The 14,965-nt window shown below is 44.3% G+C and overlaps 1 protein-coding gene across 11 annotated transcripts in view; it reads right to left on the minus strand.

The window, feature by feature from the left end:
• The window catches only part of IKZF4 (IKAROS family zinc finger 4), a 102,983-nt gene that overhangs the window by 49,345 nt on the left and 38,673 nt on the right, over positions 1–14,965 (minus strand). For 3 of the 11 annotated variants that reach the window (XM_053300053.1, XM_053300054.1, XM_053300055.1), the window contains exons 2-3: positions 10,498–10,549; positions 2,787–2,857 (exon numbers count right to left, since the gene is read on the minus strand). In XM_053300053.1, coding sequence (XP_053156028.1) covers positions 2,787–2,857; positions 10,498–10,518 — 92 coding nt within the window. In that variant the 5' untranslated portion in view covers positions 10,519–10,549. Of the gene's footprint in view, positions 1–2,786; positions 2,858–10,497; positions 10,554–14,965 lie in introns of those variants that run through there. The other 8 variants (XM_053300056.1, XM_053300057.1, XM_053300063.1 and 5 more) reach the window with 4 other exon arrangements.

Below are 14,965 nucleotides of genomic sequence, written 5' to 3' on the forward strand. Positions count from 1 at the left end.
ATCCAGTTCGAAAACACGTAGGAACAGGAATAAGCAACTTTTAGCTGGCCTTGGAAGCCAGAAAAATTTGTGGTTGCTATAAAAGCGTCTCATCTCCTATGCTATGCTGAACTTTGGAGGCCCTGCTTTGGATAGGCATCTGCCCATCTCGCACCAGATTAAAGGATTGCTTAAAAACCAGGCAAACAGATATCTGAACCCCTGGTGGAGAGAGTATTTCTCATGCTCATGCAAAAATCAGCCTTGAGGGATTTTGTGAAGTAGAAGCCATAAAACTGCCCAAACAAGTTTAGTGCTCCTAAGTTAGGATCCTATTTGCACCTCTTCTGGTTCTAAAAAAAAATGGCGAAGCGTTGCAAGGAAATAGAACACTTAAGACCTCTAATATTTTCCTAACAGGCAAACCAGGTAACATCTCTACCATCTCTCTCGCATAGCTCTGAGTCAGCTCATCGGAGGGCTCTTCCGTGAGTCACAACACATAAAATGTCAAAAACGTAGCGGGTGGAGCCATTGGAAAAGGGAGGTACAGGCAGAGCTGCAGAATATATAATTGCTGGACTGCACATTACAGAAAACATAAATCTTACTAGGGGGGCCATGTTCCACACACAGAACTGCATTTGCCCACTATTAGGCATCAGACAGGCAACTGGTGCTTCTTTAGTGACCCTTTGTCATTGGGCATTTCCAGACGGAAGGCTTTTTCATGTGAACTTCCATGGGCTTGTGCAATGAACTGGTAGTCATAGCTGAGTGTCTAACCTAGCAGTTCTTGCATTTACTCATCCCACACTTTTTTGTCTACATCAAGAGCAGAATGCTGCTTAGCAAAGTGCTTAAGCCCTCCCAAATATCACCACTTATGCAGGTAACCACTCCTCTACAGGTTGTGTTATGGCCTGTCTACACCAGGACTGCATAACTTCGGTCCTCTGGCTGTTTGACTACAGCTCCCATCATCCCCAGGCACAGTGACCAATAGTCATGGATAATGGAGGCTGTAGTCCAACAAGAACTGGAGGACTGAAGTTGTGCAGTCCTGGTCTACGCCGTTTCCTCTTACACAAGGTTTTCCCCTTCTGTGATCGAGTAGTAAAGAAAAGATACTGTTTCACACATCAATAGGCATACTACAATGGAACATGCAAAATATCAGCTGGACCACCCACAAAATTGCCCATAGGAATCAGTAGTCATGTTAGGATGAACCACTGTCTGGAAAGAGCCAATATCTGTAGGACTACAGCATTTCAGCCATGACTGGAAGGGCAATTTTTAGGTACCAATATCTTAGTGTCCCTCATTATAAAGTCTAGAACAAACAAGTACCTCTTCCTACATTTAAGCCAATAGAGTTCCCCATACTTTTCAGTTTTATTAACATAACATGATGTTCCCACAGCCCCCTAGGTTCAAAGCAATCAATGGCTAAACCTTGATTTGTCCAAAACAATTAGTACTTAACATCTTGTTCCCAGAATCTGATCCCCAGCAGGCCTCTTTATCAAAATCTGTCCTCCTGAGGAGTATTATAAGTTTGACCTTCACTGGTCTGGAGAATTTTGCAGCATTAAAGAATGAAAGGCTAATCAGCATTTTGCAAGACAGCCACATACAATTATGCATTTGATGCAGCAAGTTGCTAGCCATATCCTACTGATTACTGTTACCTGTGGCCTACAGAGAGCAGATTGCCTACACCTCCAGCTTGGCAACCTTTAGATACTTGAACAAAAGTATGTTGTTAAACCATAGTCTCATTACATGTACTTTCTCTTGAGAAAGTGTGCCGTCGAGTCAGTTTCGACTCCTGGTGACCACAGAGCCGTGTGGCTGTCTTTGGCAGAATACAGGAGGAGTTTACCACTGCCATCTCCCACACAATATGAGACGATGCCTTTCAGCATCTTCCTATATCACCACTGCCCAATATAGCTGTTTCCCCACAGTCTGGGAAACATACCAGTGGGGATTCGAACTGGCAACCTCTGGCTTGCTAATCAAGTTATTTCTTCACTGCGCCACTAAGTGGCAACTTCTCTTGATAGTGACTAGTTTTAAAGATGTATTATTAATTATTGTTATTATTATTAATTTGATTTCTATACCGCCCTTCCAAAAATGGCTCAGGGCGGTTTACACAGAGAAATAACAAACAAATAAGATAGCTCCCTGTCCCCAAAGGGCTCACATTCTAAAAATAAAAAACAAGATAGACACCAGCAACAGTCACTGGAGGTACTGTGCTGGGTGTGGATAGGGCCAGTTACGCTCCCCCTGCTAAACAAAGAGAATCACCACGGTAAAAGGTGGCTCTCTGCCCAGTTAGCAGGGGTATGCTAAATATATATTCCCCAAACTCCAAGACATTATTGCATGGTCTCCAGCTCTGCTGTATATTTTGAATAGCTGCAAAATAAGATTGTGTTTACTGTTCCTTCATAGGCTGTCTATTCTGGTCAAAAAAGTGTTCAATCCTGATCCCATCAGACCCAGCCTCCATTTTTCACATCTGTTGGGCTTCCCTGCAACTTTACCAGTCCACTTTATCTGGGACAACATATGTCCTGAAGTCTTTTTTTCTTCATTAGAGTCCACAGACCTGACTATAAGCTAGAAGGCCACTTTTATTAGGTAGGTGCACATTCTTACTAATAAAAAAATTTTCTACCAACTTAGTGGAACTCTGAATACAGCTTATTAATTTCAGCAGCCCCTTTCAAGTTCAACTCAATCAATATATTTACATCAATGCATTTTTATGTGCAAGTAGGTTTTATTACCTCATTTTCTTTGATTCATAATTACTCCACTGTTGTGCTTTTTCTCTGTCCAGCAAGGTCTCTATGCTGTTCTACCAAAGAGAAACAGCCAACAAAATAAGATTATACACTAACTTCTACTTATGCAGGTTCTCATTCTCTCTTTTTTCCTCGGAATCAGAGAGTTTTTGCACCAGTGCCTAACGCAATCCATTCTTTTTGGAAGGGTTTGTTGGAAGACCTGTTCAATCATTGGTCCAACACATCTCTGTTCTACTTTCTTTACATTCATGTCCTGGGCTGCACTCTTGGTTGGACACACATCCCATTGAAATTGGTGGGATTGACTTTAAAGCAGATCTACATGGATCAAGCTGCAGGAGAAGTGATCTAATCCACTCATACGATAATGCTTCATATTTGAACAACGTCTTTAAGTTTCTACAGTTTGTAGTTAATATGGCTAATAAAATCTGCAGCACATCATCAATTAATGCACTCCAGATACTGCACTGTTGGGTAGTAGTAGCTCTCATCATTTCAAACTTAACCATAGTCCCACATTGCATCTTGAAGACTGATCAACAACAAGATAAAATCCAGCCAGGTACATGTTCTAAATAAGGCAGAAGCACCCAACTGCCTTATGTATTTCTCAACTGAAGAAGCCATTCCAGTTACACCTGTTATTTACAGAGTATCCATCACATTGAAGAAGCCAAATATTTTGACTGTAGAAACAGCCAAATTCTTCCTTGGCTTCTGTTTAACAGATTAGCCCATAACAGAAAAAAACAGTCAGTCAATGAGCAGGAGATCGTATCCGCTCACGCTATACTAGAGGGATGTGGACAACAATGCTCAGCAAAAACTACTCGTATCACTCAGGTAGTAGAAGGGTAGTCTGTTTCACAAAGATTTGTTCTAAATACTTGGAGAATTGTATATCCTCAAACTTCTAAGAATACATTCATACTTTATCGGACAATATTGCTGTCTAGAAAGGAGCACTGGTTACTCACCATGAAGGCTTCTTCTTGCTGCTGGATTTCAGGACATCTCCATGAGTTAACCTTCCCATGTGCTCCAGAAGGCATGACTTAATTTAATTAGCTAGCGGCTTTATAAGCCCAGGGAAGGGTAACCCCTCCCAGTTCTGAACAGCCAAGACATTGGGAGGAGAGCTGGTCTTGTGGTAGCAAGCATGACTTGCCCCCTTAGCTAAGCAGGATCCGCCCTGGTAGCATATGAAAGGAAGACTAGAAGTGTGAGCACTGTAAGATATTCCCCTTAGGGGATGTAGCCACTCTGGGAAGAGCATCGAGGTTCCAGGTTCCCTCCTTGGCAGCATCTCCAAGATAGCACTGAGAGAGATTCCTGCTTATAACCTTGGAGAAGATGCTGCCAGTCTGTGTAGACAATACTGAGCTAGATGGACCAGTCGTCTGAGACTCAGTATATGGCAGCTTCCTATATTTCTAGAAGGAATGAGGAAAAAAATGCAGACCAGCAGAAGCAGATGCCCAGACAGGCGGGTTGAGATGCCCTCAAATTCAGCAGCCAGAAGAAGCCTCCATGGTGAATAACCAATGCTCTTTTCTCTGCTGCTGGATGAGGACATCTCTGTGGGACATGCCACAGCTTAGATGCCTCAGGTGGGAGCGTCAGCATTTACTGGGGTGGAAGAACATGTTGCAGGACCGTTTACCAAATGCTGCTTGAGAGAAGCGATGCAGATTGAGCTTATAGTGCCTAGTGAAGATAGATGGAGAGGACCATGTTGTTGCTCTGCATATTTCCTCCAGCAGTGCATTAGTAGAAAAAGCAGCAGAGGTAGTTGCCAATCTAGTAGAATGCACCAAGATCTTGAGAGGAGGGAGAAGACTCTGCACCTCATATGCTAATGCAATGCATGCCTCTATCCAGTGAACAATAGTAGGCACCGACACTCTCTTTCCCATGAAGGCTGGAAGGAAAGAGATTAAGAGGGCATCTGTGGTTCTGAATGACGCAGTGCAATCGAGAGATATCTTCAGGCAGTGCTGTACATCCAGTTTATTCAATTGTTTTTCCAAGCCATGCACAGGTTTGAGACAGAAAGACGGTAGAAGGATATCTTGCGAGCAGTGAAAATATCGATGGAACTTTGGGTAGGAATGATCGGTCGGGAATAAGCCAGACCAACTCTAGAGAAAAAAAATGCAAAGGTTTGAGTTTGCTGATCCAGCTCTTAACTCAGACACTTTTCTGGCCAAGGTGATGGCCACTAAGAAGGCTAGTTTCAACTAAAGGAGGTGGAAGGATATGGAAAGCATGGGTCCGAAAGGCAGAGCATGAAGTACACGTAACACTTTATGCAAGTCCCAGGAGGGGAACTTATGGACAACTGGTGGTGATTTTAGTGCAGCCCCTTTAAGGAATTGCTTGAGGTGCAGGTGAGATGAAAGGCTCTTCTTAGAGGTAGACAGAGGTGCCAACACCGCCGCTTGCCATTTCAAGGTGTTGGGTCTCAGGCCCCTATCCAACCCATCCTGTAGGAATAGCAATAACTCCGGCAGCCCGTAGCACTCAGCTGACAGTCTACAATGTCTACACCAGCACTGAGTCATGCTGTAAAATTGGACACTTCTGAAGTAGGTCCGGGGTTATCAGAAAGAACCATGGTCTTTGACTGCCAGGTATAGAATGTCTGCAAACCATGGGTGACGTGGCCTATAGGGGGCCACTAGAATCACCTGGGCCCTGAGGAGCCATATCTGGGATGCCAGGTGTCACTTTGCCCATTGTAGAAGCAGGACCGCCTCTAGGTTTAGATAGCCTGACCTCATGCCCCCTTGACAGTTCACATGAGCTATGGCTGGGACATTGTGCAAACCAAGACATGGCCGATTTGGATAAATGGTTGGAAGGTGATTAGAGCCAGTTGGATAGCTCTGAGCTCCAGCCAATTGATGCTGTGACTCTTCTCATCGGGCCATCGTCCTTGGGCAGAGCGGTATAGGCAGTGTGCCCCCAATCCTGACAAACTGGAATAGGTAGGGATTATGATCTTTGGCGAGGCCAGGCAGGTCTTGTCTAGTGAAAGAGTCACGATTGTTGATTCTACCACCAGAATGAATGTAAGACTTGTGGGCTGAGTCTGACCTTGATTGTCTGGTGCTGCGCTATTTGGTTCTGGTAGGGTAGAAGAAACCATTCAAGAGGACAGAAGTGGAAACATGCCCAATGTACTGCTTCCATGGATGCCACACCATGAGGCCCCAAAGTTTTGCCAATATCAAAAGAGGCACCGTTTGGGAGAGTGAGATGTGTTGTAGGAGTGCTGTGAGTGTCTTGATGCATTCTGGAGATAGGATCAGGCAGTCTCTTGAGTTGTCTATTATAACCCCTAGGTGATGTTGGCTTGTGGATGGCATGAGGTGACTATTCTTTTTGTGTGAGGACCTTGTAAATATCCTCGGAGCCAAAAAGAACCCGAACAGCAGTGCCCTTTACTGAAAATGTTGACCTGTGTATCTGAAGCGCAGAAGTGGGCAACTCACTGGATGTATGGATATACGCAGGTTCACCTCCTTGAGATCCACCAATGCCATGAAGTCTGAGTGTTGCAGAACTTCTGCTATGGAGCAAAGGGTCCCTATCCAGAACTTCTGGAACCTGACAAACCTGTTCAGCAATTGTAGGTCTAATACTGCTCATCGTGAACTGTCTTTTTTGGGCACAGTAAATAAAATAAACTAGCAGACCCAGTGCATAGCATCTGCGCCGCTAGTTTGTCGCCACGCTTTCCTTCCCCTGACGCCACCTGCCTTCTCTCACCTTTCCCTCCCCATCCACCGGGAGCACTTTCCTTCCCCACCTGGCATGGTGCAGCTCCGCCACCCGCCCAGCCAGGCTCCTCTCAGCGGCGTGGCTTTGTGGCTTGCCAGCCCAACAGCACTTTCCTTCCCCGCTGGGCACAGGCCCGCCGCCCCCACACCGCCCGCCCAGCAACCTTCTCGGCCAGTTTGCTCTCCCTTGGGTCTCCCTCCTGCCTCCGTCTCACTCGCCGCCCCCTCGCCACCCACGCGGCAACCTCTGGGCCAACTTGCTCTCCCTCAAGGTCTCCCTCCACCTCTCGCTTGCTTCTCCCTCTGTCGCACTCATCGCCGCCCCCTTGCCACCCGCCCCACAACCTTCTGGGCCAGTTTGCTGCTCCCCCTGCCTCTCCGTGAGAGTTCCTTGCAAGAGTTCAAAGGTTCTCACAAGTTTTCCCCTGATGCATTCCCCTTCATCCATGCATGGACCATCTTAGTTAAACAAACAAACAAACAAACAAACAAACAGAGAGAATATAGATAGATAGATAGATAGATAGATAGATGCCCTTTCCCCTTTGGTGAGTGGTTCGATGGCTTCTATTGAAATCAGATGATGAATTGCACATAATCTGTGTGTTTGGTAGATGAATTTGACTGTGGCGTTGGGAGAAAGTCATGGTGGGGGGCAGATAACTATTTTGTAGCCATATTGTATGGTGTTTAAGATCCAGTTGTCTGAAGAGTTGGACTCCCAGGCGTGGAAAGTGAGCTAAGCGGCCTCCCACACCCAGTTGTGTCGAGTCAAGAAGATGATCTTGGCTTGTGACCTGAAGGCTTGTCTGGGTTGGTTGTGTGTTCTAGTGGCAGTTCGCTGTTTGTTCCAAAAGGAACTTTGTGGCCTGTTATCCTTGCCTCTTGGTCTGAAGGAGGAACAAGAAGGATGAAAGAACTGAAAAAGCTTGCACGGGGGCCTCCAGTCATCCCTGCGAGGAGCAAAAGGAAGGCCTTCTTTTTGTGCTTAGCTTCTATAAGAGCCTCCTGAAGAGCCTTGTTACTGAAAAGCTTAGTAGTGGTGTGTGTAACTGCTGCCAGATTAGTGTGTGAGGCAGGGTCTACTTGCCAGTATTGAGCCACAGCGAGCATCTGGCAACCACCATGGAGACAGTAGAACGTGCTGCAAAGCAAATGGAATCCAGCATGGCATCAGCTATAAAGGTCTGTGCCTTCTGAATTTTTAGTAAAGTCTGTCTCTGGCGAGTAATGTCTACAGGGGGAGACTGGAATAACTCATCCAACTCAGAGCAGTGATGCCCTAGCCATGATAGAAGCTGCTGAGAATGAACCAATAGCCAGTGAAGCTGCCTCATGCCCTTTCTTAATATTAGCCTCAATTTTCTTTTCATTGAAGGTCCCTGAGTGCACTGTCTCCATCTTGAGGGAATATTGCACCTGAAAGTAAAGCTGCTACTGGCGCATCAGTGGGGGGCACCTGGAGCATTTCAGATGCCGGCTGCGTGAGACCACTTGTTCACCAGCTGTACCGGCTTCCTATGCGCTGCTGGTGTTTGCCTCTCTTGTTTCACCATCTCCATAAAAGAATCTGGGAACGGAAAAAGTAGTTCTTGTGGCTTTGGGGTAGGAAAAAGCAAGCTTTCCCTGGAAGGAACCGGTTGTTCTGTCTGGGAAGAATGTTTTAGGCTCAGTGTAGTTATAGCCTTGTGAAAAAGGTGTGAAAAACCCTCAGGGATAAACAAACATCTAGGATTAGAGAATAATTCAGTATTGTGGTCATCTGACTATTCACCGTCTTTGGAATTCTGGGTCCAAGTCAGGGTTATCTGGTACCTCTACGGGACTTTCAGTATTGTCAATAGGTCCCAGGTTAGAAGGGTTAATTTCATGGCCAGGCAAATCATATACTGAAATGGCTGAAGAATGGGATGGCAAGGCCTTAACCTTGTCATGCTTCTTTGACTTTTTGGATCTGTAAGGCCTCTGGGCCTTTTAATAACTATTTTTTTCCTTGGACTTAGATTTTTTGGGAGTCTCTTCTGATGAGGAAGACAAAGATGAAGGAGAGGAAACAGTCACTATAGTCCTTCTCAGATATATGATGGTGGCGCTGTTGCATTGACTTAGCAATTGCATTCTGAAACCAATTTTGCTAACTTTCTGGGTTTTCAGGAGGTAGCACAGGGGCAGAGGCTGGAGGAGTGTGATCTGGCTTTGTGGGTGTGGGGAGCACAATGGTCCTGGTCTCACCAGTTCCTGTGGTTGCTCTGGTGCGTTCGGAGGCAAGGTTGGCCCAGTCCAGGCAGGCTGTGCAGGGAGAGATGGACCTACGATCATTCTCCTCATCCATGGGGTGCTTTTGGACTTGCTGGTGGCTTGTTCTCTCTTGGGGATGGGATGGGCCCACTCGGAGCACTCCCTCCTGCCCCTCCAAAAACTGCGATGGTTGTATGGGGGGATTCTCAATCAGCCCCACAGGCTTGGTAAGAGGACTGCTAGGCCCAGCTGTTGCAAACATCTGATCGTGGTGTGGCCGCTTGGAAGGCTACACAGGAGGCCCTAGCAGTTCGGTCAGGCCTTGAGGGTGTGCAGGGCCTGCAAGCTCCTCCGGCTGAGTGGCAGCGGGATCCTTTGGTAGACCGCCCCCGCCTTATGCCAGCAGATAGCTATGTTTATGCTTTCTGAACCCTGGTGACCCTTCTAGAAGGTCACGGCCTTCTTTGCCACCTCCTCCCAGCAATGGCACTGGTAAGGACTTGAAGATCATTGGCGTGTCTCCCTCATGTGAGTGGTTGAGCCCATCTTACCTAAATGGGGGAACAGAGGATTCTACTTTTTGCCTTTTGGCACAAGAATGTGCCTCAGTTTCCCCCTCATGAAAGGACAGTAGGGAAAAGGGAAGAAAAGTAATGGGGATTTTAAAAAGAAAGAAAGGTCAGAGAAATGGTGGCTAGGAAACCAAAATGAACAGTAAGTAACTAACTGGAAAGAGTGAGGAGGAAAAACGCTGAAGAGAAAAGATTTGGCTGCTAGCTGGAGACTGTCTCTGGAGTGAAGGCAGAACTGGAAGGGGTTACCCTTCCCTGGGCTTATAAAAGTTAATTAAATTAAGTCCTGCCCTCTGAAGCATGTGGGAAGGTTAACCCATGGAGATGTCCTCATCCAGCAGCAGAGAAACAAGAACTTCATTGCTACGAATTTCAGTTCTAACCATTATGCAAGATTCAATTATACTAGTGAAACATTCACTAAATCTGGCAAATAGGCAGGCAAAGCTCCAGCCTTTTCCCTACCATCTTCTCTTGACACAGCATCCCACCAGGTCACTGAACAGCAGCAGAGCAGACATGGTCCTCCCTCTCCAGCTGCGCTGACCTTGGAGAGCTGTTTCAGTTCAACTGCAGTCAGGGAGAGAAGACTGTGCCCCACAAGATCAATAGTGCAGTAACCTGGCAGGGCATGGCCTCTTCCCCCGCTTCCCACATTCAGCTCAAAACCTTAGGCGAATGTGGGTACAGTTGTGAATCATCAGGTCACTGCACAGCTGACCAGAACAAAACTTGGCTGCTGAACTCCCTAGGGTGATGGCACTCCAGCCAGCCCCTGGAGCAGTTACTGCTTGCTAAGGATGGGCAAAGAGAGAACGATTTATTTTCTCCACTCTTTAGATCTTGAAGCAGGCAGCAGGTGCAGAAGCCAGTTCCCTGAGGGTACCTCTCTCTCAGAAGACAGGGCAACGTCAGGGAGCTGTTGGAGGAAGCCGAGTGGTGCCTCAGTCCCTTAACCATGTTGAATGATGTTCCAGCCTACAAGAAGTTCAGTGTGCCCCATGCTGCCTATATAGATCATGGTGGGAACGCAGACAAAACAACATATTAAAATATAAATCAAGACTCGAAAAAGGCAAAATAAGAACATACCTGATATGTAAGAGCGTCCATTGCAGTCCTCTATGTCCATCTTTAAGAAACTCTGAAAGAGAGACAGAGGTCTGTCAGAACAGCAGACAAAAGACAAAGCAGAAGCCTTTCCCAGTGCTTTCTCAACTCCTTCTGTTGCACAATGAACATGCTCATCCTAAAATATCAGAATTAACCAAACCTTTTCAGCTATACTAACTCAAAACAAGCAGGACTGAAACCACAATAGCAATGCAATTGTTAACATTACAACAAAACTAATCTTTTTATTGTTATTAGCAACCCCCCACACACACACCCAATAATCGCCCTCATGTTTTACAAGAAAAGTAGAAGAAAAAATTCTAGCTTGACTATAGAAGCATGTAGTGCAGGTAATCTGGAAGTATAAATCTTCCAGACTACAGTTTGCTACTTTTGATGCATGCACACATATACATCCCGGCTGGAAAGAAAAGCTTGGACAGAAATATTGACTAATAATGCTCATATAGCAGGGTCAATACAGTAAAGTTCCAGCAGGTTTTTCTGCCATTGTCTCTGCATTTGTGTTCAGCTGCCCTTTATACAAGGAGGAAGGCTGTCAAACGGTGTTAGTTCACAAGACAGAAGCTCACACAGCTTCAAAGTGTCGCAAGGAAGGAGCAGCTGTCGGTCTTGCATCGGACGAGGCAAGACCCGATTCAGACTTCATTGGTCTAGAACACAAGTGGCCACAGGCCACTGCTAATTTTGAATCCTTCAGTGGCAAGGTAGAGTAGCAACTGTCCATGCAATTCATTTTCAACCAAACTGATTCTCTGCTGTCATCTGCTCCTTGAGTCGAGTTAGAGCTGAAAGCCGATGCTGGTGTACAGAAGGCACAGCAAGCAGGTATGGTATACAGAGTTCCAAATGCAGAAGTGCAGCTTCATTTTATCAATGAAAGGGAATAATTCTTTGGGCAATGAGACCAAAAACATCACAGAGCAGCCTTGAAAACAGGCATTTCCAAACATCCTCTCTACAACAACAGCAGAACCTATTGTATATATCTTGCTACTCAGCACCCCATTGAGTTAATGAACATTTTATACCTTTCGACTCCTTCTCCCTCCCAATTATATGATGTTTAAAAAACACAAATAAGCACAAATCGCTATAAGTTTTACAATCTTGAATTCTCCTTCTAAGTGCCTGCTGGTAAGTTAAAAAACAAAAACTCACTGAGAAAAAATAATTAAGAGCAATAATTTGCCGAGATGAATGAGATCTGCAAGCGAAACTATGGGTGCAGCTTGCTTGTAGAACACAAAGGGGGGGACCATTTAACCCTATGCTTAAGTGTTCAAAATATGGCACACAGAGATTAATAAAAACAGTTTGCATAGTAATTATGAAGGGGAGGGGAGAATGCAAGATCTCTGGAGAAAAGTCAAGGGATGCACTTATTTCTAAATGCAGCGGGGGACACGGATGGTGGAATAGCTTCCAAACCTGGAAGAAAAATCCATTTTCTACTGCAATTGTGAATAGGACAAAAGAAAAGTGGCCTTGAACAGTAGATAGGGGTTTTTTGTTAGATAAAGAGATGCAATTTTTAACTATAGGAGTAGAAGGGTAAGTAAAACAGGTAACTAAAGGAGATCATAGCTTCCGCCTATGCACACATATATAGAAACCTTCCATCTCTAACTGTAAGGAAAGCCAGTTGTCCTCTGGTCAAAAGGTGAGCCAAGCACTACCATTCCCCACACTGCAGGATTATATTATTATTATTATTATTTATATAGTGTTATCCATGTTCAAAGCACATTACAAGAAATGAGGGCATCCCTCCCTCTCGAGAGGTTTTCATTTAATTTTTAATTTTTACAATTATTATCCCGCTCTTCCTCCAAGGATCCCAGAGTATATGGTTATGTTTGTCCTCACAGTAACCCTGTAAGGTAGGTTAGGCTGACAGATATGTGACTGGCCCAGAGTCACCCAGTGAGTTTCATGGCTGAATGGGGATTTGAACTCAGGTCTCCTTGGTCCTAGTCCAACACTAACCACTACACCACACTGGCTCTGTTAAGTTTACAGTTCAGATATGCTCACAAGGGATACATTAGAGGGAAGTCGTGGGAAACTAGTTTGGTTAAGCTGGGAAAGAATATGCAATTGTTCTAGTTACACATACTTAAGCTTAGTTACAGTGGGGAATGGGTACCAAGGCATTATCTAACAAAGAACATAAATTAAAACCTTTTTAGGGTTCAAAAGACAGTAAGTGGAGCACATACCCCACAATAATTGACACTGTTGGGCAGCAGACTGAACATGTGGAATAAGAGAGAGTCAAAAATAAAACCAAGGCCGCAGAAATGGAAAGATAATAAAATGCCCTCAAAAGAAGATTGGTTGATAAAAATTTTGGAATACGCTGAGATGGCAAAACTTACAGCACTCATAAGGGATGAAAACTTGGAATGTTTTAAAGAAGATTGGGAGCCATTCTTACTTTATTTAAAGAACTATTTTTCAAATATGGACCTTTCAGCAGGGTTTGAAATTTAGTAATAACAGCTGGTTGGGTAGGGTAAAATCGAGTTTGCAATGTGGACTATATGTGTTTTGAATCATTATAGCAATGGTAGATTTGTAGAGCTAATATGAACCATGCAGATTGCTGAGCAGGAAGTCAATATTTACTTAATTAAATGTAATTTGATTGTTAAGATATTGTAAAAACAAAAATTAAAATTAAAATGCAAAAAAATAAAAATAAAACCAAGGCTTTGCACTTGTTCAACAGGGCAGATGGTCACATTGTCAATGGAGAAGGAGACGCAAAGTGTAAAAGGAGGGAGAGAGAGAGGGAGGGAGGGGGAGAGAGAGGGAGAGGGAGAGAGAGAGAGAGAGAGAGAGAGAAAGGACTCTTCCTCAGGAAGTCAAGAGCAGAACTGGAGGGAAAGGTGAGACAATAGGAATACAGGGTAGATAAAGATTGACATTTTGCTTTAAAAATTAAAGATTGTTTTTTATTTAAATCAGGGAGATTTAAATTTAAATCTTGTTGGAAATTTAGTGTATTATTTATACTTTTTAAAATTAGCAGATAAAGACCAAACATGGTTAAAATTAAATCTCAACAAAAACATGCTACACCAACACAATTTCAAAGGGGAATTAATGACTATAACATACATTGAGTTACCTGCCAATCAAACATGGGCATTCATTTCAGTTTCATCTCATAAAAATTGCTTCAGTTTTCCCAGCAGTGCCCAGCAATATCAGCTCTTGCTTTGGAAATTTCTGGGCTTTTCATTTCTGTTTCTAAGCCTGTTTTTCATGAGCAAAGATACAGGCAGGATAGTAAGGTGGGTTTTGTATTGGGGTTGGGCCAAGGCAGAGGAGTTAAGACGGACACAAAATATAGGAAAGGGGATGAAGTAGAAACACAGTGGGGAAGAAAAGGAAGCCATTATTCAGCACACAGCTTCCTCATTACCCCACATTTTGCCACTGAAAAACTGTCATAGCTTCTGGGCATACAAGAATATTTTGAAGATCTGCCTTCCCTGGGTAAAAAAAGAAAGCATGTCTATAAACAGTGCAACAAAGAGCTGCAGGGCAACTTGACACAGGTAACGAGTAAGAGTATCCATTACATTAAAAAAACACCAAGTATTGTATACTATTTTCTAAATCAGTAAAAAATCAAATTATCTTAAAAAATTACAGAAAGTGCAGCCTCCTAGATGTTCTAATGCTCTACTCAGTTGTAAATTAAAGTATTTTAGTGATCAGATTTGTACTGTTTAAGAAATATGTGAAGTATTAGCGGGAAACTTTATTTAAATCAGTGATGTAAAGTGACTTTTTTTCTTTGTGATTTAGTGATTTAAATCAATCCACCCTGTGGGAGTAAGAGACATAGTCCAGGAGTTTGGAGGCAGAGGGCAGAAGTGAGACTGGGCAGTAATTGGAGAGGGAGGCTGAGGGATGCATTTTGAGAAAGAGAGACAGTGGCATGTTTGAAAGTGATAAGGAAGGAGGCAGAGGAGAGAGACAGATGTGGTGGAGAGAAGAGATAGTGACAGAGAAAATGACAACCATGAGTCAGAAAAGAATGAAGATTCAATGAAGACAACAGGGTAGACAATTCATCAAGAAGGTTGAGGTTGCTGAAGGAGCAGAGAAACCTGAAAGAGAAGGTTGAGAGACTGGAGTGTATGGTTTCAGTCAGGGCTGGCCTTAGGGGTGGATAAGTTGGTTGGTCGCCTATGGTGCTTATCTGAACGGAGTGCCAAGCTGAGCTTGGTGGCTCACTGTTTTTTGACCATACTGTTGAGCGGGGGTGGGGGGGGGGACACACAACACTGATAAACAAACCATGAGGGGCACCAAAGGCACTCCTCACTCAAGCTGCTATTAATCCTAGGGCTGGTGTGAGTACAATTGGCTCTCCACATGGCAAAGCTGCTGTGAGGGAGGCTTT

Source organism: Hemicordylus capensis, chromosome 2 (genome assembly GCF_027244095.1).
Source record: "Hemicordylus capensis ecotype Gifberg chromosome 2, rHemCap1.1.pri, whole genome shotgun sequence".
Taxonomy (NCBI): Eukaryota; Metazoa; Chordata; class Lepidosauria; order Squamata; family Cordylidae; genus Hemicordylus; species Hemicordylus capensis.